The sequence below is a fragment of the Lissotriton helveticus genome, chromosome 7, assembly GCF_964261635.1.
Source record: "Lissotriton helveticus chromosome 7, aLisHel1.1, whole genome shotgun sequence".
NCBI classification, from domain to species: Eukaryota; Metazoa; Chordata; class Amphibia; order Caudata; family Salamandridae; genus Lissotriton; species Lissotriton helveticus.
This window is the reverse complement of record NC_136068.1, coordinates 609362221-609386463: the sequence shown is the minus strand read 5'-3', so window position 1 is coordinate 609386463 and position 24243 is coordinate 609362221. Positions and strand designations below refer to the sequence as shown.

The 24243-nt window shown below is 43.8% G+C and overlaps 1 protein-coding gene across 1 annotated transcript in view; it reads left to right on the top strand.

Annotated features, from left to right (window-relative positions):
• SIMC1 (SUMO interacting motifs containing 1) overlaps positions 1–12881 on the top strand; it is a 373014-nt gene extending 360133 nt beyond the window's left edge. The window contains exon 10 of the mRNA XM_078652825.1: positions 11083–12881. Within this exon, the coding sequence (XP_078508951.1) occupies positions 11083–11312 (230 nt within the window). The 3' untranslated portion in view covers positions 11313–12881. The remainder of the gene's footprint in view (positions 1–11082) is intronic.
• The last annotated feature ends 11362 nt before the right edge of the window (positions 12882–24243 follow it).

Below are 24243 nucleotides of genomic sequence, written 5' to 3'. Positions count from 1 at the left end.
TTCCCCCCTGCAGCCTGAAGCCCCATGTACGACCTGATTGACACAGTTGCTGTGTACAAGAGGTTTCAACACCAAGGCAGATAGCCGCGGCAACAGTGGGCACACCTGCCTCATGCCTCAATGCACTGAAAAGGGAGCAGATATCTGTTGACCAATTTTGACCCTAGCTGTTGGTTCTGTGTATAAAAGTTTGACCATTTGGAGTATTCTGTCACCCATTCCCATATCCGCAGCACTGCAAACATATATTCGCAGTCCAGCAGGTCAAACGCCTTTTCTAGATCTAGCTCCAGACACACCAAATATGGTAAATGTGTCAGTGCTTCCTCAAGAAATGGGTGCAGCCGATTCAGATTTAAGGATGTGGATCTGCTTGTATAAACCAGTTCAGACCTGCATGAAAAAGACTGGGCACGCAGCCCGGCAGGCGCATGGCCAGGACTTTACTGGGGATTTTATAATCGCATCCCATCATAGCCAGCGGCCGCTAGGAAGTCAGATCCAGCGTACCCCTGCCTGGTTTGGGAGTTAAGACCAGTAATGCCTCTCTCTTAGAAACTGGCAATATACAGCTGTCCAGCACTGAATAATACATTTCAGCTAGTTTCAGGACCAGAACATCTGTTTAGTTCTTATAAAATTCAATAGGCAAACAATCTAGGCCTGAGGTTTTGCATGTGGGAAAGTCATGTAAGGGGCATTTGATCGCCTGTTCACTGATGGGGCCATTAAGGGCTTGTTACTGTTCGTCCACTATAGGGGGTATGTCAGTGGAAAGGAATGCTTCCAGCTCCATTAGGTATTCGGCAGGTCTTTAACTGTATAACGACTGGTAAGGAGTATAAAAAACATTGTGGATATCATCTTGAGAATATACTGGTTTCAGAGTCTTTACGTATGGCCGTCTCACTGGCGCAGCACCCATGTTGTTCCTTAGGAGCCAGGCCAAGAGATGACCCGGCTTGTCACCGCCTGCATGTGTTCTGGCTTGTTGTGCTCTGTAGTCCGGGCACTGCAAGGATTCAATAAGGCAGGCTTGTTGGCCACGCACCACAAGAACGTGGCCACTACTCGCATTCAGCAACCTATCTGCCATTTCCAGGTTAGGCAAAGAAGACTCAAGGATGTCCAACTCCCAGTGCAATGTGCTCCAAGCACCTACCATGGCATGTATACAATGACCCCTCCGTTGATAAAGGGTCCATTTGAACCCATATGGAAAGCTGAGCTCTTGCCTCTTTCCTGGAAACTGGCATTACTACTGGTGCAAACTTTGGTTAGAAGAATTAGCAAAATACAAGCTTTCCCCATCAAAGAACCATACATGCAGTTCAGAGATGAGCAAGTTATTTTACGGATAAATCTCTGATTCATTCTAAAAGTTCAATCACAATACCAATTTTAGTGCACCAGTGATCTTAAAGGCTTTTTTCCAGAATGCTAAAGACATTGAAGACAACACATGCATACCCTTGATATGAAAAGGTATCTTACATTTTATATTGATAGCCAGCAAGTTCAGAAAGACCGCTCAACTGCCAGTGTGTATATATATATATATATATATATATATATATATATATATATATATATATATATATATATTCACTGAAAAAACCATAGGTTATAGACCATATATAGTTAGGAATTAGCATTTACAAAACCTTGAAAATTCACTGAAAAAAACATAGGTTATAGACCATATATAGTTAGGAATTAGCATTTACAAAACCTTATTTTACTCACACAAAACCATTGAAATTCCATATATAGTTAGTTGCACTAACTATATATCGCGCACCCGCAATCCACTGCTGATGATGTCACATATTACATCATTCATGACATGGTCAGTGACATCACTGATGACATCACTGATGACATCTCAAATGACATCACTGATGACATCACTGATGACATCACTGATGACATCTCATTTGACATCAATGACCACATCACTGATGATATCATTCATGTGACAATACAATGCATCTCCTCACATTTTAATATAACCTCTGTTTCACCCAGTGTTAAAAAGAGAGTATAATTTTTGAAACCATTGACACACCAATACTAGTTACTACATACGCACTCACTGATTGCTACGTCTACACACACCTTCACTCATTCACCCATACAATCATTCATACATACAATCACTCATCTTTACAACACTATCATATGCACTCATACACCTATACAGACACTCACAGTCTGCCACTCATCCATGGAGTTACTCACACACCTAGTCAGTCCTGTAAAGAATCAATGACACTTCCATTTTCTTGTCTATACAGTTAAACATAGAGCACCTTACATTTTCAAACATATACTAACACATACTTACCTTCTTATACAATCATTGATACAAGTACAGATTGATCTGCACAGAGTCACACACCTCCCAGCTAGCCACACACACTCAGTCTCCCATACAAATACTTGGGCAATCAATCAATAACCCATATAGTTACTCATATAGCTACTGATCAACACATGCAGCAGTTTACAGAACAGACATAATGATGCACAAATTAAGACAGTTTAGTCACTAACCCATGCAGTCAGTGAGACACATTTAATCACTCACTCATACAGTCAGTCATGCACCTACTAAATCCTTCGTCCAGACACTTACACATCCACTCATTCTTCAATATGTAAGACATATTTAAACTTTATAGAAACAAAAAATCACTGGATGTTATCAGTGATGTCACTGACCATGTCATGAATGATGTAATATGTGACATCATCAGCAGTGGATTGCGGGTGCGCGATATATAGTTAGTGCAACTAACTATATATGGAATTTCAATGGTTTTGTGTGAGTAAAATAAGGTTTTGTAAATGCTAATTCCTAACTATATATGGTCTATAACCTATGGTTTTTTCAGTGAATTTTCAAGGTTTTGTAAATGCTAATTCCTAACTATATATGGTCTATAACCTATGGTTTTTTCAGTGAATTTCAATGGTTTTTTAATAGCAAATATCATAAGCTGTCGAATGTCAAGTACGTGGTAAGTGAAAACATTTTCGTGTTTATGCACACTGATCTGCTTTGAATGGTGCCCCCCCCCCCCTCATTTCTATTAGGAGTACTCTCTCTTTGCAGATAGTGAAAGGTAGTTAACGCAGGCCTTTGCCCCCGTTGTAATCCGTCGTGCCTGCTTCTCTCTCCATTTGATTGATTGTTATCCAAGTATTTACTGTTTTAGAATTAGTTCTCTTTGGTTCATTCTCTATTTACAAACAAACACAGAGTCGCAATACTCTGTTTAGTCTTTGCAGATAACGAAAAATCGTGTAAAAAAAAAGAAAAGGAATCGAGCAAAATCAGTAGGCCACTAATGGGATCTCTTTTTGACCTCGCTAAAATAGAAACATTAGGAACAACCCCTCATGACAAATACAAAACTAGTGAGATGAACTGAACTCCACACAATGATGGCTGCAAAACAGCTCGGCTCCGCCACCCACCCCGCCCAAAATAACGATAAAGAGCGGCTGCCATGATTGGTTGCGGAATGGCCACAACGGAGCTACGAAATGGTGCTGCTCTCATGCTAACCCCAGCTTCGGTCTGAAACATCCAGAAACACTGTAGACTACCAATTCGATCAGTTCCGGTAGCGCCCCAATGTAACCCGGTAGAGAAGAACTAGCCCTCCCCTCTTTGACTGATGGTTCTTGTTGCCTGTCCTTTCTGTTGTCATTTAACAGAACTATTTAGCCTGCTGAAAGGGGTTGTGTTTCGACCGCTGGTTGGTGGAGACATTTTGACTATATTCTGGACCTGCGTTGTCGCGTAATGCGTCATATGACGCGCCGCGTTAGCGCATCCGGAAGTCATCCGGGGCGCGCAGCGCGTAACGTAAGCATAACAAGTCATGTGACTTGTTAATAAAACTTTTCATTGGTTCATTTTACTTTTCTTATTCTAATGATGAAAGCCTTGGTCATATCACCTAAAAATTACGCTTTTAATTACTTCCGAACATTATTTTCTCTTAAATATATGTTATAATGTTCCAGGCTAATGTACTTTCCCGGAAATTTTACAACTGTCCTGCAAGTAAAATATATTCTTTTTTCGAGAAAAAGAGCGTTTCTTCGTCCCATGACGGAGCCGTTGAGCAAAAGAGGGTCGACCTGCTGTCTTAGTCGCCGATACGCCTGAATATGAGATTCTTATCGATCACTTTATGTTGCAGGAATAGAAAACACAACAGCCCTTGACCATTTATCTTTACTGCGTTCCTTCGTATTATACCTTTTACCCTTCATGTAATTGGTCTGCTTTATTTCACTTGCCTTTTAATGATTCTAAAACAGTGACTATTATTAAAAACTTTACCAATGTATACACTACTACCATGTTTTCTTTTAAAAACCTTTATTGTGAAAATTTCATTATACAAATACGAGCCTATAACCACGTGGGCCTGCCACGGAGCAAACTGTAATCGTATATGATGAATAGACATTTACACTGTAGAGGAACGTAACGGGCGGGCCATTAGGTTGCAAAAACTAAGGTGTCTAACAGTTACGGAATCGGTGGACGTACATTTTATAAATAAAATACGACAGGGCCAGTTACAATAAAATTATCTAGATATACATTTGCGGGCAAGTACCATGGGTGACGTTAATTCGAATTTTCAACAGTACAGTAATCAATAACACATCAGAACTTAATATCAATAGGGATGTCGAAATATTCAATCAATTCTCGTCCCCGCCCGCCATGTGCTTCAAAACTGCATACGTATCTCGTGATTTCAAGGTTCTGCAACCAGTACACAACAAGGAGTTACGAGTCCCATTTATTCCGGCGCCATTTTGGGCGAGGACGGGCAGGTCCAGGATATAGTCAAAATGTCTCTACCAACCATCGACTATGATGATGTTCATATGCTGTATTTATTAGAGTAACACTCATCTGCCCACATGAAATTAATTTACCACAATCTAAACATGTCATTTTAATCTTTCCAAAGTTCTTCTAAATATTTGGGACCGTTTCCCTTGCCTCTGAAGCTCTCAGTGCCACTTCTTTGATGAATGTACTAGCAGGTCAGGGGTTCTCCTCCAAATCTCTCTTTTATGCAGCACTATAATTAATTGGTGCCACCTCTCCATATGACGATGCATGGTATAGTTACCACAACTATATATTTTTTCGGTTCCTCTGGAGAGTTCATCGTGGCAGATGAAGCGTGTAACATACCGGGCATTTACCTTTTTTTGCATGTACAGGAAAAGAAAAAAAAATCGAGCGTTCGAGTTCTTAGGTGTCCCAGGGCCATTTTAGTGGACCAGGCCCAAATCCAAAGAACAGCTATCTCACAGGCTAATGGGGCGACCCACGCCGAGTTTCAGCATTGTAGGATGACCACACAAGTACAGCAACTTGCTAGACATCACCTCGGTGCCATCCGGATCTCGGCGCCCCACTGCAGATGAAGTGCCTCTCAACTATGAAACCACCACGGTGACATCCGGATCTTGGCGCGTTGTGCTGCCTTCGGCCTATTCGCACATCGGTCCGCTACTGACGCCATCTCACAGGCTAATGGGGTGACCCACGCCGAGTTTCAGCATTGTAGGATGACCACACCAACTTGCTAGACATCACCTCGGTGCCATCCGAATCTTGGCATCTCAACGCCTAGTGGTATCTTCCATACAGAAAATATTGTTACGCTGCCTTTGGCCCCATTCGCACATCAGTCCGCAACTTAGACATCACCTCGATGCCATCCGGATCTTGGCATCTCAGCGCCTTGTGGTGTCAGTCAGAAAATATTGTTGCGCTGCCTTTGGCCCCATTCGCACATCAGTCCGCTACTGACACCATCTCACAGGCCAATAGGGCGCCCCACGCCGACTTTTACCATTGTACGATGGCCACACCAGTGGCACAACTTCCTAGACATCACCTCGGTGCCATCCGAATCTTGGCATCTCAACGCCTAGTGGTATCTTCCATACAGAAAATCTTGTTACGCTACCTTTGGCCCCATTTGCACATCGGTCCGCAACTTAGACATCACCTCGGTGCCATCCGGATCTTGGCATCTCAGCGCCTTGTGGTGTATTCTCTTCAGAAAATATTGTTGAGCTGCCTTTGGCCCCATTCGCACATCCGTCCGCAACTTACACATCACCTCGGTGCCATCCGGATCTTGGCATCTCAGCGCCTTGTGGTGTCTTCTACTCCGAAAATATAGTAGAAAATATTGTTGCGCTGCCTTTGGCCCCATTCACACATCAGTCCGCTACTGACACCATCTCACAGGCCAACAGGGCGCCCCACGCCGACTTTTACCATTGTACGATGGCCACACCAGTGCCACAACTTGCTAGACACCACCTCGGTGCCATCCGGATCTTGGCATCTCAGCGCCTTGTGGTGTCTTCAAATCAGAAAATATTGTTGCGCTGCCTTTGGCCCCATTCGCACATCGGTCCGCTACTGACGCCATCTCACAGGCCAACGGGGCGCCCCACGCCGACTTTCAACATTGTAGGATGGCCACAGAAGTGCGACAACTTACTAGACACCACCTCGGTGCCATCCGGATCTTGGCGCGTTGTGCTGCCTTCGGCCTATTCGCACATCGGTCCGCTACTGACGCAAACTCACAGGCCAACGGGGCGCCCCACGCCGACTTTCAGCATTGTTGGATGGCCACACCAGTGCGGCAACTTACTAGACACCACCTCGGTGCCATCCGGATCTTGGCGCGTTGTGCTGCCTTCGGCCTATTCGCACATCAGTCCGCTACTGACGCAAACTCACAGGCCAACGGGGCGCCCCACGCCGACTTTCAGCATTGTAGGATGGCCACACCAGTGCTGCAACTTGCTGGACACCACCTCGGTGCCATCCAGATCTTGGCGCGTTGTGTTGCCTTCGGCCTATTCGCACATCGGTCCGCTACTGACGCCGCCTCACGTGCCAACGTATTTTCTCCTAATTTTACACCCTATGCCGCATAACAGGTCATGTGACTTGTTTATAAAACTTTTCATTGGTTCATTTTACTTTTGGTTTCCTAATGATGGAAGGCTTGATCATGTGACCTAAAAACAACACTTTTCATAGGATGAAAACTTTTTTTTTTCCCCAAACGATGAAAGCCCCACCTTGTTTCTGGATGTTTCAGACTGAAGCTGGCGTCAGCATGAAAGCACCACCATCTCGTAGCTCAGTCGTGGTCATTCCGCGAGCAATCATGGCAGCCGCTCCCCACCAGAAGCCTGCAGGAGTCGGAGCCCCCAAAACTTTTGATGAATTCTCAAGGCGGAGGGGACGCTTTCGAGAATGAGGTCCAAGACCTAGCAGACAAGCGTCCGATTTCCAAGGTGTCCCAGGGCCATTTCAGTGGACCAGGCCCAAAAAGGAAACAGCCTGCCGCCATTTTGAGAGTCCTGTGACAGCCGCCTATCGCTGCACCGCAAGAGTGGGCGCAACTCAGCTGAATTGCGGCTTTTGACACAGTGGACCAAAAACGGACGGAATGGCAACTGAAACGGTAAAGGGGCGCCCCACTACAACAGATGACACTCCACCTGGAGAGGCCCGTTCACGCCGCCTCCCCCGGGGCGCTCCACGCCGTTATTCGGAGCAGCATTGTAGGATACCAAAACCAGTGCGGCAACTTACTGGACATCACCTTGGTGCCATCGTTCTGCTGCCTTGGAACTATTCGCGCAACAGTTTGCTACTGATGACCCACCCCCCGCGACGCCCCATGCCGTTATGTGCTGGGTGGCAACTTACTAGACATAACTTTCGTGTCATCTAGATTTCAACGCGTTCTGCTGCCTTGGAACTATTCGCACAACAGTTTGCTACTGATGACCCACCCCCCGCGACGCCCCACGCCGGAAATCTGGACGTTGTGCTGCGTTGGGACTATTCGCACAGCCGACCGCTACTTCGTTGTTTTTCCCTAAAAATGTTTATATGTTATTACTATTTTTGTTTTCTTGTATATATTTATAAATTATTAAAGTTTTATAATCTTACTACTTTGTCGGAGTGCTATATATTTTTAATGTGACACATAATTGTAAAAACTTTGATGTACAAACAGTCATCCCTGGAATCTTCCGCTTCAGGCTCGGTCCCCTCCCCAATCACAATACAGGATGGTTTTCAGATAATAGCAACGCTTCTGCTGTGACGAATCTCATCGAGTGTGGGCCTTGATCTACTATAACTCCTTTGAAGAGGGGTGATTCTTTACAGCTGTGGCCATAAACTACATCTGCAGGGCTAGCTGATACCCTAGGACCAGCCTGGACAATCGGACACAGAGGAAAAGGAGTGTCAGAGGGTGCGGTAGTGAATAGGGCGAAAGGGAGGTGTCGGGCGGGCACAGGGTGTGATTCTCAGGGAACAGCAGCGCAGATGGGGGAGGTTTATTACCCATGCATAAGACAGAGAGCGGGGGTGACCACTGCCTGGGGGAGATGTTTGCGAGGGTGGGGAGCCATGCTAAGGATCGACAGCGTGCACAGAGTGGGTCTGGTCAAGGCATCTAAAATGGCTGCCGTGCACGACAAAAGTGTGGCATTTGAAAAAAGACAAGATGGCGCAGACAATGTTTTTCAACACTTCCTGATTTCCTTCGAATCGAACGTTAACAGACGTTGGGGCATATTACCAAAGTTAAGCGATATTTATCCCTAACGATGCTTAGCAACGATTTTTTTACCGTCAGAAATTATCGCAGATAAACCTTGCTATTATCAAGGTTTATCGGAAATACAATAAAAAACGACCGCAATGCATTAATATCGCTGAAAACTCAGCGATATTCATGCATTACCGAGCTAATGCTCTTAGCCATGTTATCCACCTCCCATTGGATAACATGGCTAAGAACTGCTCAGGGCAGGTGGTAGCTTTTAGAGATATTCGCCCTTATCTCGAATATTTCCAAAAGTTGATAATAGGAGATAGCGATGTTAGCGACTGTTTCCAGTCGCTAACATCTTGGCATGCCCACTTTGCATGTCATTAGTGATAAATATCACTCACATGCAAAGTGGGGCCCAAGATGGTCGCTATCTTCTACTAGCCGTCGCTAACTGGTGTTAGCAACAGCTAGGTAATACACATATAATTTTATCTCCGCGAAGCGGAGCGCTGTTACAGATATATATCTTGTTTCTGAACGTTAATTTCTCAAAATGCACTGAAGCACATATATTGAGACCTAGCAAAGGCACATCGGGCTACCAGTCCCTACAATTTTGCCAAGTTTCGTGCAAATCCATTCAGCTGTTCGATCCTACCGAGAGACAAGATGGCGGCCGCTACGGACTGTTTGGCTCTCCGGTGTCTGTAAACATTCCAAACAGTCCGTAGCGGCCGCCATCTTGTCTCTCGGTAGGATCGAACAGCTGAATGGATTTGCACGAAACTTGGCAAAATTGTAGGGACTGGTAGCCCGATGTGCCTTTGCTAGATCTCAATATATGTGCTCCAGTGGATTTTGAGAAATTAACGTTCAAAAAAAGGTATATATCTGTAACAGCGCACCGCTTCGCGTACTTTTCGCGTTACGGAGCTTTGCGAAGCGAAGCTGATTGGCTCTCCGGTGTCTGTAAACATTCCAATCAGCTTCGCTTCGCAAAGCTCCGTAACGCGAAAAGTACGCGAAGCGGTGCGCTGTTACAGATATATACCTTTTTTTGAACGTTAATTTCTCAAAATCCACTGGAGCACATATATTGAGATCTAGCAAAGGCACATCGGGCTACCAGTCCCTACAATTTTGCCAAGTTTCGTGCAAATCCATTCAGCTGTTCGATTATTATTATTTTTATTTTTTTTTGCCCCGCGGGGCCCTTTTAAAACCTCCACATCAAACCTAGGGGGTGAGCGACAATGTACTATGCCCCCTTATGGTCATTTGCCCCTTCGCTTCGGCCTCCTCTTGTCTCTCGATCCTACCGAGAGACAAGATGGCGGCCGCTACGGACTGTTTGGAATGTTGACAGACGCCGGAGAACCAATCAGCTTCGCTTCACAAAGCTCCGTTGCGCGAAAAGTCCGCGAACCAGAGCGCTGCCCGGTCCGCTGTTACAGATATATATCTTTTTTTAAACGTTAATTTCTCAAAATCCACTGGAGCACATATATTGAGACCTACAAAAGGCACATCGGGCTACCAGTCCCTACAATTTTGCCAAGTTTCGTGCAAATCCATTCAGCCGTTCGGGCTAAAAGTGAGGCCAACCGCCCTATGGAAAACTCAATGTTAAAAACACGTTTTGGGACCCCCCTTTTTTCTCGGCCCCCACTGGACGAACCCCCCCCAAATTTTCAAGGGCTGCTCAGAAACAAAATGTGCCATTTTCCTGAAAATTTCAGCCAATTCCGTCCACAAACGCCAAAGTTATTAGACATAGAATTTTCAAAAAACCCATAGAGAAAAAATCCTAACTATATATACCTACTGGCGACCGCCAGTAGGTAATATATATATATATATATATATATATATATATATATATTATTGATCCACTGCCAAAAAGACTTGACACACCAGCACTCACAGTAGGTTAAACCTTATCAGGTTTATTGCACAAAAACAATGTGTGTGTATATATATATATATATTTTTTATATATATATCCCACATTTGTAAAGTAGAATATGGCACTTCTCATAAAGGCTTTGCTCTATCAAAACAAACATAGCACAATGAATATCCTCAGCACATGGTTTTCTGCCATCTTAAAGCAGAAAGGCCTTTACCAGCTTTACACTATTTAATGAATTTCGTTGGATGAAGATGGTGGATCAATACTACTCATTCATTTCTCCAATGCTACTGAGGCTTTTTGCTTTGAAGCTTCTCATTTTCTCTCTGTGGTCTTTATATTTTCAATTGGTTTGCTACAAAATAAATGAAGAGTGGATTTATACTATGAAAAGCAGTATTTATGTTGTACTTTGGTACAAAAATGTCAAGGTTTGCCTTCTCTAGCCATTTGTTTCCCAATCAATTAAAATTAAAGTCTAAGCATGGTGTTTATCTGTTTTTATTTTAGAACATCTAAGAGCCCCATTGATTGACCGGGTGGATTTGACCATTCACAAAGCGAAGGCACCGCTGATGGACATTGATAAAATTTCAAAGACGGATGTTGACTTGCATTTAAACTACTTCTGTCGTCGTGTCTCACAGCGCCAAGAAGAAATCAGTAATGCCCAAATTATGACGAGAATAGAGATCCTGAAAACTGTCCTATATTCTGTTGTTCATTGCCCACCACCGTAGCTTCCAGTTGCTGCATCCAGACGGGAGTTGGTCTCAGTGAATTCCTCACTTTGGCGTACTAAAATGGTGCTGCATACATCAACTTAAATGTATTGGCCCAATAGCTCAGAGGGTTAATGCCATTGCTGTTGAGATGTCTGTATGCTGAAGGACACTGGTTTCAATCTCAGGAGGTAGCTGTATTTTGTCCAGCTGATGACAATTGAAATGATCGTTTCTGGGTTTGGTTATAGAAAAAACTTTTAGGTTTAAATGATGGTGTTAGATGTGCATTCTCGTGTAATTGTGACTACTGCTAGGTGACCAATGCACACAAGCCAGAAGCACTGAGTTTTTACCAGTACATAAAAAATCTGTAGTACTGTAACTTTTGCCTTAATCTTCGTTGTCATCCCTAACAAATGTTAAGAAATGAGTTGCAATTGTGACACGTCCGACACAGGGATTGTTTTTTAAAAACGAGTTGTGATACGGACACCCTATTTGCATTTTTATACTTTTCGTGTTTTAGAATATTTGTATATCTCGTTGTTCTGCAACTTGTTCAATTTGTAATAATGTACATTATTGCTTATTCACATTTTTTTAATGTCATGTCAATGTACAGAGTTTGCCTGCTCCGTCTAGCCTGTTTTTAGCACTGTGTCTGCTTTGGTAGAGTTTTGTAAATGTAATATATCAGACACATTTGTATAGTTATCGCTCCAGCTGGGCTGGTCTTGAACAAAATTAGTTTAAAATGTATTTTTTGAGAAGTCTGCTTTTTTACAAGTCATGGGTAATGTGTTCACAGATGAGATCTTGATTGGCTTTATCGGAGCAGTACACTACCCTGTTCTTCCGCTCTGCAATGTAATAAGATGCTTCCGAAAATGAACTGGAAACACGTAACTAATGATTTAGAGGAGCGTGGGTTTTTCACGTCGAAATTTTGATATACATTGCGTTTTCTTGTTATATAGAACTTTGAGGAAAATGCCCCCTCATATTGCCCCATTTTTGTACTCTCCAAGAAGGGAGCCCTGATAAACGTAGGCCTTTCCTATATGAATTTCCTGTGTTCTGCAGGGAGATGTAAAGGGTAAAAAATATATATGGTCAGCCTATAAGCAGTAACCTATAGGAGGCCACTTCAACCGTCCTGCTTTACACTGTTAATTTCCATCCTCTTAAAGAATTGTTTTTCCTGTACATTACTTTCATAATTTGAAGAAATCAGTGACGGGCTTTAAGCTGTGTTTTTTATTTTATTTTGGGCAACAAAGAATTGTGAGCAGCTTTGTGTTTTATCAAATATTTGTAGTCCAGTAAATATATCCAAATGTTCCTTGTGATCGCAAACCAATATCGTGTAGAGTGGGATGCCTTGTTTAATAGGTTCCTGATGTGCTGTAATGTATTCCCAAACCTAATGAAAAGAATTCCTCGGTTTAAAGGGGTCAACTCCTACACATTGTATTGCCACCCCACAATCTGTCCATATTTTATTCAAGGTCTGTGTACATTTGTATATTTTGTAAATAATTTGTTAAACGTACATCTTTATAGAAATTGTTTCACTCTCCCGTCTTCACATGACTCGTCTCTAGTTGGTGTTATAGCGTGGTGGCTAAATGCACGTTTTGTAGGGATTTACATAAAACGTTACATATTTGGTTTGTGTCAGAGGCTAACTATAATAATTAAATCCAATATATTCAACACAAAGGAACAAGAGGGGTAGAAAGTTGGGTGTGGGTATTTATATTCACTGAAAACAATGATGGTTAAATTAAAGTTATGTTTAGCTTTAATTATAACACATTAAATTATATTTTAAAAACATAAGAAATTCTATTGAAAAACACCCAATTGATGTAGAGTTATGGTGCAGATTAAAACCCCCTCAAAAAACACAGAAATTTGCAAGCTATAATTAGAAGCGCAATGCATAACTCGCACACCAGATGTGCAAACCATAACTTAGGCTAGAACTGGTGCACAAGCCTCCGCAGCATGCCAAACCCCCTTCCTCGCATTGACTTTGGTGTCCGCAGTGGTAAATGGCAACAGGTAGCCAGGTCTCTAAGCCAACCCCCCTAAGGAAGCCCCTATGCTATCCTGCGGCAGAAGATTAACAGACGGACTAACCGCCACTGTGCAAATCCTGCAGCCGTGCACAGTGCGTTACGGCAGCTAGGTCTGTACAGCAATGAGTACCTGCTCTCAACCCGCCACATGTGACCAATCCCCACATATGACCTTTGGGCAGGTGCACTTAATACATTTTTTGGGGGAGATGCGCAAATACTTTGCTGGATTCGCAAGTCGAGCAAGCTCAGGATGTTCCTGAATTCCTAAATCTGGCCTAGGATTTGCAAATTCCAAGATCAAAATTGTATTTTTGATATTTTATTGCTGGGGGATTACTTTTGTGCCCCAACATGGATTTGGGAGCAGTAGGGAAGGTTCACCCAACACCTTACTCCTTTTTAGGTCTCGCCTAGACAGTGCATGCGCTGTCTTTTCGAGACTGCTGTATCCAGTGTATGGGTTAGAGCACACCCATTGTTTCTGATTTGTTCCTTTGTGGGCCTTGCAAAAATCCTTGCTTTTCTGTGGTGCATCACTTACATTTGTCCCGCCTCTTGGTGTATTGTTACCGCTCATGGCTACTGGCCCTGTTACTCATAGGCTTTCACATCTGGCCGTTTATATGGTTCAGCGCACTATTTGATTCTTTTGCTTCAGCTCATGGTATAGGATTGTCACAAAACGCGCTCAACCTACCATGTAAGTCACCTCCTTATCTCGTTTCTTGTTTTCCTTACAGCGTTGTCATCGTCCCTGATGTTTCCCGTCATCCGCATGGTCCCTTCTCCTTCCTTGTTTTTTTGTAGCTTGTATATAGTGCGAACTCGACCCAAATGTATTGGAGTGCTTTAAATGAGCACCAGTTAAATTACACAAAGACATTTATTTTTGGTAGGCATGGTGAACCGATGCAGAGACTTGAACCAGGATCCTCAGATCCAAAGTCAGCAGCCATACCGTGCGGCCACATCCTCTACCCAAGTCCTTCCTTTCTTTCCATGCGATTTGTACTTGTTTCATGTGTGCTAATGATCGGAGGTGGGGGCTGCTCCTGATTAATAATTTCAGAGTGAATTCTAGGTCAGCGCATCAAAAACGAACAGGGCTTTTATATTATCTACATGCTAATCTAATCACTACTACAGTTGATAACCAGTATTCTACCTGACTGTACTATGTCCCCTGATGAGGACTATGCCAAATGCGTGCACGATGACGTCTGCCTATCAAATGGAAGCAGTTTTATTTTAAAGAAGATAGTTGCCAGATGGCATGCTCTCAGCAAAGCATGGGAAAGATATGGTATGTAAACTAGCTCAGTAGAGCAGAAGAGAGTTCGCTCTGTGGCAAAAAAGAATCTAACTAAATCACATATATTTATTATGGGCTGCCTGACTTTAAAATGTTCTCAGTTTGGGAACTCTCTTCCTTCATTCCCTAACCTGGGAGGCGTGGCTAATTTGCGTGCTTCCTTCTGTAGTTCCCCATGAACGTTAAATTTGAAACTGAGAAGAAACTGTCCTGTTTGTTCGGTGCCCCCTGCAAAATGGCTGTGGGCATTCACTAGCTACTGGGTGATCAACTGCTTATCTCAGTGTTTCTTCTGCACTGTGTTTCCTACATCTTCTCTACAGGGCCGGACTGTGAACCAAAACCGGCCCCGACAAAGTGCTCGGCCGGCCCCCCAGCGCGGGTTGGGGGTGTCACCGAGCTCTTTGCCGGGGCCGGTTTTTGGCCTATTTTGTTACAGGGCTGATTTTGTAGCTATGCTGCAAAAACGGCTCTGTAACAAAAACGGCCGCCAGGGGCCCAAAACCAGCACCCACCCTTGCGGCCCACCCGGGGATTGCCCTGTGCCCGCAACGGCCAGTCCGGCCCTGCTTCTCTAGCAAAAGCAGCACTGCCAAACTGACCGCATCTTCCTCTGCGAATGCGTCCCCCGACACTTCCACCGAGTGTAAGCAAGACAACGAGCACTGGGACCCGCTCTGGTAGGTAAGTGGGTTACTGTTTTAACCCTGAAATCATTTTGTTACATGCAGTTCATAAATTGTCACATCTTCTAAAACAAATTGTGTTAGTCTGGCTGAAATTGTCAGTGATGCTGGTATTCTTATAGGGAAGGGCGTTGCTAGTTTGTTAAACGTGATCAGTGCTTTTGATATATGCCTGTGATCCTCTCTCTGGTGCTGCACGTTAGCGTGGCACCCGTTCAAAATTAGGGAAACCCATCTACCTTAGGTAACCTGTCCTAATTCCCGTGCCTACCAGCTTTCATTCCAGGAATATATTCTACCATTTCTTTTAAGCAGCATTAAACCAGTTGCAAATTGCAGCTTTTAATTGCCTCCCCCATCCTAATGCTACCATAAGTTAGAAACCTATGCAGCTGCTTTTTTTCTCTTCAGAATGTTCCTTTTTTGCTATAGTGTGCACTTGTTTTCTAACTGAATACTCCACTGCAAACCAATAAATAAATAAAAAACATTGCCATTTACAACACCGATAGCTCGTAACTTTAAAAAATGCGAGACCGGTTTGCATTGCAAATGCTTGTTTTTTTTTTTTTCTCTTTTCACCCCAAGGTTCACAAAGCACCATGTTGGTTTATGGTGTTCGCAACAGAAATCTTTCCGTGATGGCCAACCAGTCAGAGCAATGCGGATTCATGAATCTGCAGCTGAATTTTAGAATCCACTGTGGACTATGGAGAAAAAGCTTCCTAGTCTAATGATGTGCCTTTATTTATTTTTAATTGTATTTGCAAATCCAAGACTAAAAATCCAGATGTCCCCAAAATGTAACCTATTTGTGCCCAGACCAGAACACTTTTAAAATTCTTATTTCTCTAAAACTACTGAACGTATTAACACCAAACCAAACAAAGGCACTTCTTTCATGCCAGAATTGGGGTGATTATGTTTTTCGGTTTTTAGCAACAAAACATCCACTTAATCCCTATATGTTTCGACCCATGCTTAGCCGACCTGTCCTTGCCATGAAGAATCCAGAGTGGCAAATTTCAGTGGATCTAATCATTTGAGCCAGAACCATTACTCAGTTTTAACCATACTTTTCTCTGGGAATTTAAAGTTGTTGTTTTTTTAATACACTATTTTCCCAGCCCCTGCTGCACATGGCCTTTAACCACTAGGTTGTGCTCAGAGCCTGGTCTGCAGCCATGTCCTCTGTCATGGTCAGCAATCCCACTGACCTTTAGCCATGCACAACGTGGGTTGGCTGCAAGGCCTAGCCGAGGTCAGACCCTACATCCCGCTGCTGGTACCCAATCTGCACTACGCACAAGGCCTAGCCGAGGTCAGACCCTACATGCTGCTGGCACCCAATCTGCACTACGCACAAGGCCTAGCCGAGGTCAGACCCTACATCCCGCTGCTGGCACCCAATCTGCACTACGCACAAGGCCTAGCTGAGGTCAGACCTTACATCCCGCTGCTTGCACCCAATCTGCACTACGCACAAGGCCTAGCCGAGGTCAGACCCTACATCCCGCTGCTGGCACCCAATCTGCACTACGCACAAGGCCTAGCCGAGGTCAGACCCTACATCCCGCTGCTGGCACCCAATCTGCACTACGCACAAGGCCTAGCCGAGGTCAGACCCTACATCCTGCTGCTGGCACCCAATCTGCACTACGCACAAGGCCTAGCCGAGGTCAGACCCTACATCCCGCTGCTGGCACCCAATCTGCACTACGCACAAGGCCTAGCCGAGGTCAGACCCTACATGCTGCTGGCACCCAATCTGCACTACGCACAAGGCCTAGCCGAGGTCAGACCCTACATCCCGCTGCTGGCACCCAATCTGCACTACGCACAAGGCCTAGCCGAGGTCAGACCCTACATCCCGCTGCTGGCACCCAATCTGCACTACGCACAAGGCCTAGCCGAGGTCAGACCCTACATCCTGCTGCTGGCACCCAATCTGCACTACGCACAAGGCCTAGCCGAGGTCAGACCCTACATCCTGCTGCTGGCACCCAATCTGCACTACGCACAAGGCCTAGCCGAGGTCAGACCCTACATCCTGCTGCTGGCACCCAATCTGCACTACGCACAAGGTCGACAGCAGGGCATGGCCTTTGCAAAACCATGGGCTCCCACATGTGCCCTACACCTTACCTTACGTTTTTTCCTCAGCCTTGCTAGATCTTTCTAAATCTTTGTCTTTTTCATTAATTATTTTTGAAAGGTGAGTCAAATACTATTCACGTTTTTTTTGCGCGGAAGGCAGCTAAATCCACTACTTAAATTTGCAACTCCCACAATTATGTTTTGACTCGAATCACGTTCTTTTCTGCATGGTTTCCTTGGTGTAGTACTTGAGCTGTAGTAAAAATATTTATTGTATACATTTTAAAATTCATTACAGTATACCAAATTTTAAACAGGCATAAAAACAATATTAATGATAAGATAGAATAATTACTCATTACACATTATCATTCATAGGGATCGTAATTAATAAAGCTAAAGGATGTCATGCCATTATACGTCACATAAAATGTATGCTGTTACCTTTGCATACTCGTTAGTTATGCTTTCTTTTACTTTTAGTTTATCATAAATTAAGTCCAAAAATCGTATCAGTTTCCTGATAACGTGCTTCGATTGTAACTGAAAGCAAGCTGTGATAACCTATTTTAAAGTGTACAAAGATAACAGGCTGACAGAAGGTTTAAGAAATATTTTCTACGGATATCACTCAGCCCAGGGCAGACACAGACAATATGGTTTTAAGATTTATTTCGATAATTTCAAAGTCTACAGATGAGAGCTTAATTTAAAAGTCCAAGGGCCTGCGAACACTTTCAGTTAAATATATAATAAGCGGAATCTGAGGAATGTTTGTTTTATGGTTGCCTTTTGATTGGAGTCAATATACTTTTGGTTAGGCTGAGGATAAGATCCTATTAGTAACTCTGTAGGTTGATGTTTTAAGTAAGTCTCTGAGGAGAAACGACTCCTGAAGGCTTTCCTTGATAACTTTTTTTTTTTTTGTGTAAACGAGGAAACGTCAAAAGGTCCTTAAAAGACAACAAAATATGATCAAGGAGAGCAGCAGTGATTTGATCAGGAGACATGCAAGAGATTAATCAATACATTCTGTTTCAGTTCTCAATATATCAGGCCTTTTTAGGAATCTGCATTTGCAGAGGCACAACCACAAAAATAATTGATTTTCTGAGTCCGGTAGACTGCCTCAATTGATTGATAAACACAGCTCTAAATGTCCAGTTTTCTTTATTTGTTCCCATTTTGCTGCCTCCAGCTAGCTCATGGGTAGTACATATACATTCGGTAATCATTAAGGGTGGATTATGGTGAGGCTGGTGGTTCAACTGTGTGTGAAGTCACTTTCTGTCATATGATGTGAAGTAACATGCTTCCATTGTCATTGCCAATTTATTGAAGGACAGCACGGACTAATGACCACATTTGCACAAAATTCTTAAACACTAGTAACAGAAGAATATTAAACAGTAATAATCTAAGATACGATATTTGACAGTTGTGCATGAAAATTAACCTCTTAACAGCTGGGCCATTCCCCTTCCGCAGTATTGAGCCCTTTTTTGGCAATTTGAGGTCGTTTGCGCTTAGGGCTCTATAATTTATGTTCTACATAAGGTACACATGCCAAATTTTCGGCCTTTTTAGGTCGAGACTGGAGTAGGCTGCGCATATGCGCAGTCTCGCCAGCGAGACTTTGGCTTGGAGTAGCGAGGGTAAACCCCGCCCCTCTTCTCCATGGGCTGGCCTCTCAAACGGCGGCCAGCCATTGGAGAAGAGGTCCAAGTGATGTCATTCTTTGTATCTAAGCCCCGTCCTTTGCGGATTGAGGGGGCGTGTTTTTTTACTTTCTTTCTAGGCTATAAACAACAGTCAAAAACACGCCCCCCTGTCTGAAAAGGACGGGGCTTAGATCCAAAGAAGAACCATTTGTCTGTAAGCCCCGTCCTTTTCAGACTGGGGGGCGTGTTTTTGACTGTTGTTTACAGCCTAGTAAGAAAGTCAAAAACACGCCCCCCCCCCCCCCCAATCGCAAAAGGACGGGGCTTAAAGACAAATGGAGAGCGCTCGAGCGTTTGTTCTTAGTGATCGTCGTGCGGAGTTAAGAAAGCACATCCCAGCTGGATTTTATCTAGATAACAGTTAGCAGCACACGAAGAACGAACGCTAGGCAACAAACTGCTCGTATCGCTACATATGATGTTAACCTGCTTTCCTACCTTTGAAGAAGCCGAACCAGTCACCCACCCCTACCCCTTCCGCAGGCTACATTTTAAAAGTATTTTCGCGACTCACACCATTCCCTCACCAAAAATGCATAAGGGGGGAACATGAACGAGTCGCACTGTCCCTTCACGGAGCCCCACACTGCTCAGGTCATGGCGCCTAGTACGGCCGCACGTCTTCCACTGAGGCAACTGGCATTGACAGATTTGTTTCTTAGATGTCCTTTTCCGTTACAACGCTGGTATTCCGTGGCACCACATTCTTTTAGTTGTGGCTTAAGGCAAGGCGATTCTAAGTAATATTTCCGTGACCTACCAGAGCAATCTGGGAACATTGAGGTGTAACTTAACTCTGCACTAAATGATGCCCCCCCCCCCCCCCTTAGGCCCCACACCCAGCAAGAGCCACTAATGCACTGCACTCAACAAGGAGGACCCAACAGGTAACCCAGCAAGGGCTGCAGGGCCAGGGAGGGTTCTCATTAGAAACGCACGGTGGGGCATTGGCTCTATTGCGAGAGCAAAGTCTTGGGAGGCATTGGCGGAGAACCAGAACCAGATTCAGGGGCTCAAGCCCGGCGGGAGGGTCACTTCGGGGAAGCCAGGCAAGGCAGGATGCGGAGGAAATCGGACCTTAAGCCACTCCAAATAAGACCGAACAGGGCTAATAATTTGCGGAATTCAAGAGGAGGCAGCAAGAAAGGACACATATCACACTTAAGCCTTGATAAAACATCGAACTCACCATGGGCCTATGGTACTGTTCTACAAGGGGGGGGGGGATAAGGGTGCTAAAAGTTACTTGGTTAGGTTGTTAACTATGCATAGCTTACGTATCATGAGACCGTACTTGTTTGAAGTGAAGAATTAGAAACGCTTGACATGTATTTAAAATGTAATGGAGAATTGGATATGGGTGTAAAAACGAATAAAATATGTGTAAAAAAAATAACCCAGCAAGCAGCAACAACATCCCTTCCCACCCACACTATGAGCATGGGGTGAAGATCACTCCATAGAACTTTAACAGCCTAACCAAGAACGGCGTGGGGGGAGGGATACCTAAGAATTAAGGCCAGATTAATCTTACCCCTTTCGGACTGGCTCACTTTTGTATGCTTACCCAGAAGATGTGGCCATACCCTATCACCAGGCGCGCAACACCCATTGGGCTCACAGGGCTTCAGCCGGGAGGGCCAAGGCTAGTGTGAAATGCTGCAAGGCTTGGTTAGGACAACGTCACAATTTGCAGGTCCAACTGTGTCTTAATTATTGTGAGTAACACAGTTTGGGCTACATCCAATATCATATTCAGTCAGGAAGGCTTCAGCTCACCCTATATAAATATGTGTGCTAAATGCAAGTACTGTTTCTGCTTTTCGTATACGCGAACCGTGAGGGAATCTTGCAACTTGTTTTATTGCTGAAAGTAGTACATTCAATCCTACCTCCCCTATCCTTCAGTGGTAAGCAACTGATGCTAGATCCTATAGAAGACAGCATATATCACACAAGGTTGTTTCCCTAGTCACTCCGTGCTGCCTGACTGACAAGTTGACCATGTCAACAGACCAGCGTTCTCTTCACAGTACAGAGACGCGTTGCTTGGAACCCCTACATTCAGAAAAGAGAACACGAAGGCGCAATCCTTCTCGGGCAGTGCAACTAGAATTTGTGACTCTTTCCTACTGGCCTTAGGCATTAGTGAGTCCCTATTTGGGTCTTCAAATGCTCAAACTGTTCTCGGGCACTCAACTTTTTCACCCCCAACTCGTCCTTTTGCTTCCCCTATCAGAGACTTTCTCCCCCTTCCTTTGTGTTTTGTTACCTTTTCTGTTGTGCATCTAAGTACAATTATTCCCAAAAACTCTCTTGGCTCTTATTTACCTGGATGCTTCTTAGCTCTTTACCAAATTACATTGGATCAATTTCGCAGCCTCAATCTCCCTTCAATGTTCCCGATTCTTGCCCCTTGGAAAGCAATTAATATTTACTGATAATTAGCCCTTCTTCTCCTTAATGTACTTTTATCTTGATGTTAAAGTACTCAGTTTTGGAGCATGTCACGATGTATGTGCTACTTCTTCCCAAAGTGGCCATTTTTGTACTTCGAATGCAAAGCATTCTTATGCCCCAACTGAATCTTTACATTCTGATGTTTACAGCTGCAGTGACTGGGAAACGTTTTCTTCCTTTTTAGGATTCGGCTAGCATAGGCTGCGCACATGCACAGTCTCCCTGGCGAGATTTAATGACTGAGTAGCAAGGGTAAACCCCGCCCCTCTTCTCCATTGGCTGGCCTCCTGAACGGCGGCCAGCCATTGGAGAAGAGGTCTCAGTGACGTCATTCTCTCGCTCTAAGCCCCATCATTTTCGGATTGGGGGCGTTTTTATTTTTAGTTTCTTTCTACCCTCTTCTCCATTGGCTGGAATGGTAAACAACAGTCAAAAACACGCCCGTTGTTTACATTCCAGCCAATGGAGACGAGGGGAGAAAGAAAAACACACCCCCCCCAGTCTGAAAAGGACGGGGCTTAGAGCAAATGGCGAGCGCTTGTTTACAACTGGAAAAAATAATTTGAGTACAAGCATCCCTTCTTTTCACGAGCAGCCAATCATGCAGCGGGATTTAGGTATCCTGTTATACAATGAATAGAGATTAAACTATTGGCATTGTAAATGACAATGCCATTTATTTATCGGTTTTCAAAACCAACCCATCAATAACAATTTTGTCAGTTGATATGCCAATAGCTCTAACTTTTGCAAAGGCGAGACCGTTGCTTTGTAAATGCTTGTTCCAACATCCTGGGGATTTTAGGGTTTGTGGTTTCCCCTGAAGGGGATCAAGAAAATCGACAACATATAGCAACATTTTTTAGTTTTTTGGGTAAAGTAGGAAAAAGTGTCCAGTATAAAAGAGGCTGTTTTTTTTCTCCTACAAATGACATCAACGAACGGTTTGCTATACTAAAGTCACCATCCTCCCAGCTTTCAGAAACATACAGAGCTGAATAAAACAGAACTAATTTCTTGCCACAGTTTTGGCATTTTTCAAAGAGGTAGCCCATTTTACCTATTTTTGTGCTCTCAACCTATTTCCAGTTTGTGGTGGAAACCAGAGTGAAACCCATGGGTGATCCAGGTAAGCTATATATAGATTTCTTAAAAGTAGACAACATTCCAAATTCAGCAAGGGGTCATATGTTGAGATCCCTCAATGCTTTCTCAAAGAAACTAACTGTTGAAATATTGAAAATGAATAATATGAAACCACCATTTGTGATGTTTTCATTTGTAACTTTTTGTTACAATTAGCAATTTGCAAAAGCAATATACCATTATGTCCACTAGACCCTTATGGGGGCCGGTATATATAGGGTTTGTAGGTTCTTCAAGAACGCAAGGTGCCCAGACCCAACAACTGAACTGCCCCTGACGGAGGTTTTTCATAGTGTACACAGTATAGAAAAATTCATATGGTGCAACTGGATATCAAGAAAACCTAAGTATTTCTGAAATGGACACAAAATATGACATTTAGGACAAGTGGTTATTAGTACATCTCTGAATGTGTGGTTACCTGTCCCAGCATGTGATTTAAGAAACAAGTTACTTACCTGTAACTTTAGTTCTCCAGTATTGGTAACTTTCATAGATTCCCATTGCTTGTATCATTCCCCGTCGTCGGACTGGGAGCCTCGGTAATAATAAATATATATATATATAAATATATACTTAGGTAAATACACCCTAATAGGTGTAAAAAGTAAAAAATTAGGCCTAGGCCTCATTATATTTTGTAGCCTATAGGTGTCCTTATGTAAAAGGACCCAAACTCACATTAGCAACCAATCAGATTAGCCTCACCCTGTGGAACCTTCCTGAGAAAGCTCAGAGCCTCAGATTTTCGTAGCCGTTGCTTTGCCACATAATCACCTAGCCCAGAAGTGAGCTTTCCCAGGGGAGGCGGGTGGGCGCATGGGAATCTATGAAAGTTACCAATACTGGAGAACTAAAGTTACAGGTAAGTAACTTGTTTCTTACTCCAGTATTGGAACTTTCATAGATTCCCATTGCTTGTATCAGAGTAGATAGCAGTTAGCATACCTCAAACATTTCGTGCATAGTTATAGAACCATTATAAACCAATGATATTATACATCATAACAACAATAAATCAGTAACCATATCATAATAAACGAAATGTTTGAAAAAACAGGAGGAGGGAAGAGAGGAAAGCTCACCTCTTACTGGAAGAGATTTCTCAGGACTGCTTGTCCAACAGCCGAATCCCCCTTTGCAGCCGCCTCCAGGCAGTAGTGCCTCGTGAATGAGTGAGTACTGCTCCAGGTGGCCGCTCTGCAAATATCCTTTATCGATACTCCAGCAAACAGCGCTGTTGACGATGAGATCGATCTTGTGGAGTGCGCCTTCACCTGTCCTTCCAACGGTTTGCCTGCCGCCTGGTGGCAGAAACGGATCGCACTTGATATCCATCTGGAAATTCCCTGCTTTGACAAAGGAAATCCTTTTCTTGGGGCCCCGAAGGCCACAAACAGCTGGGGCGTCTTCCGAAATCCAGCTGTGCGTTGCAGA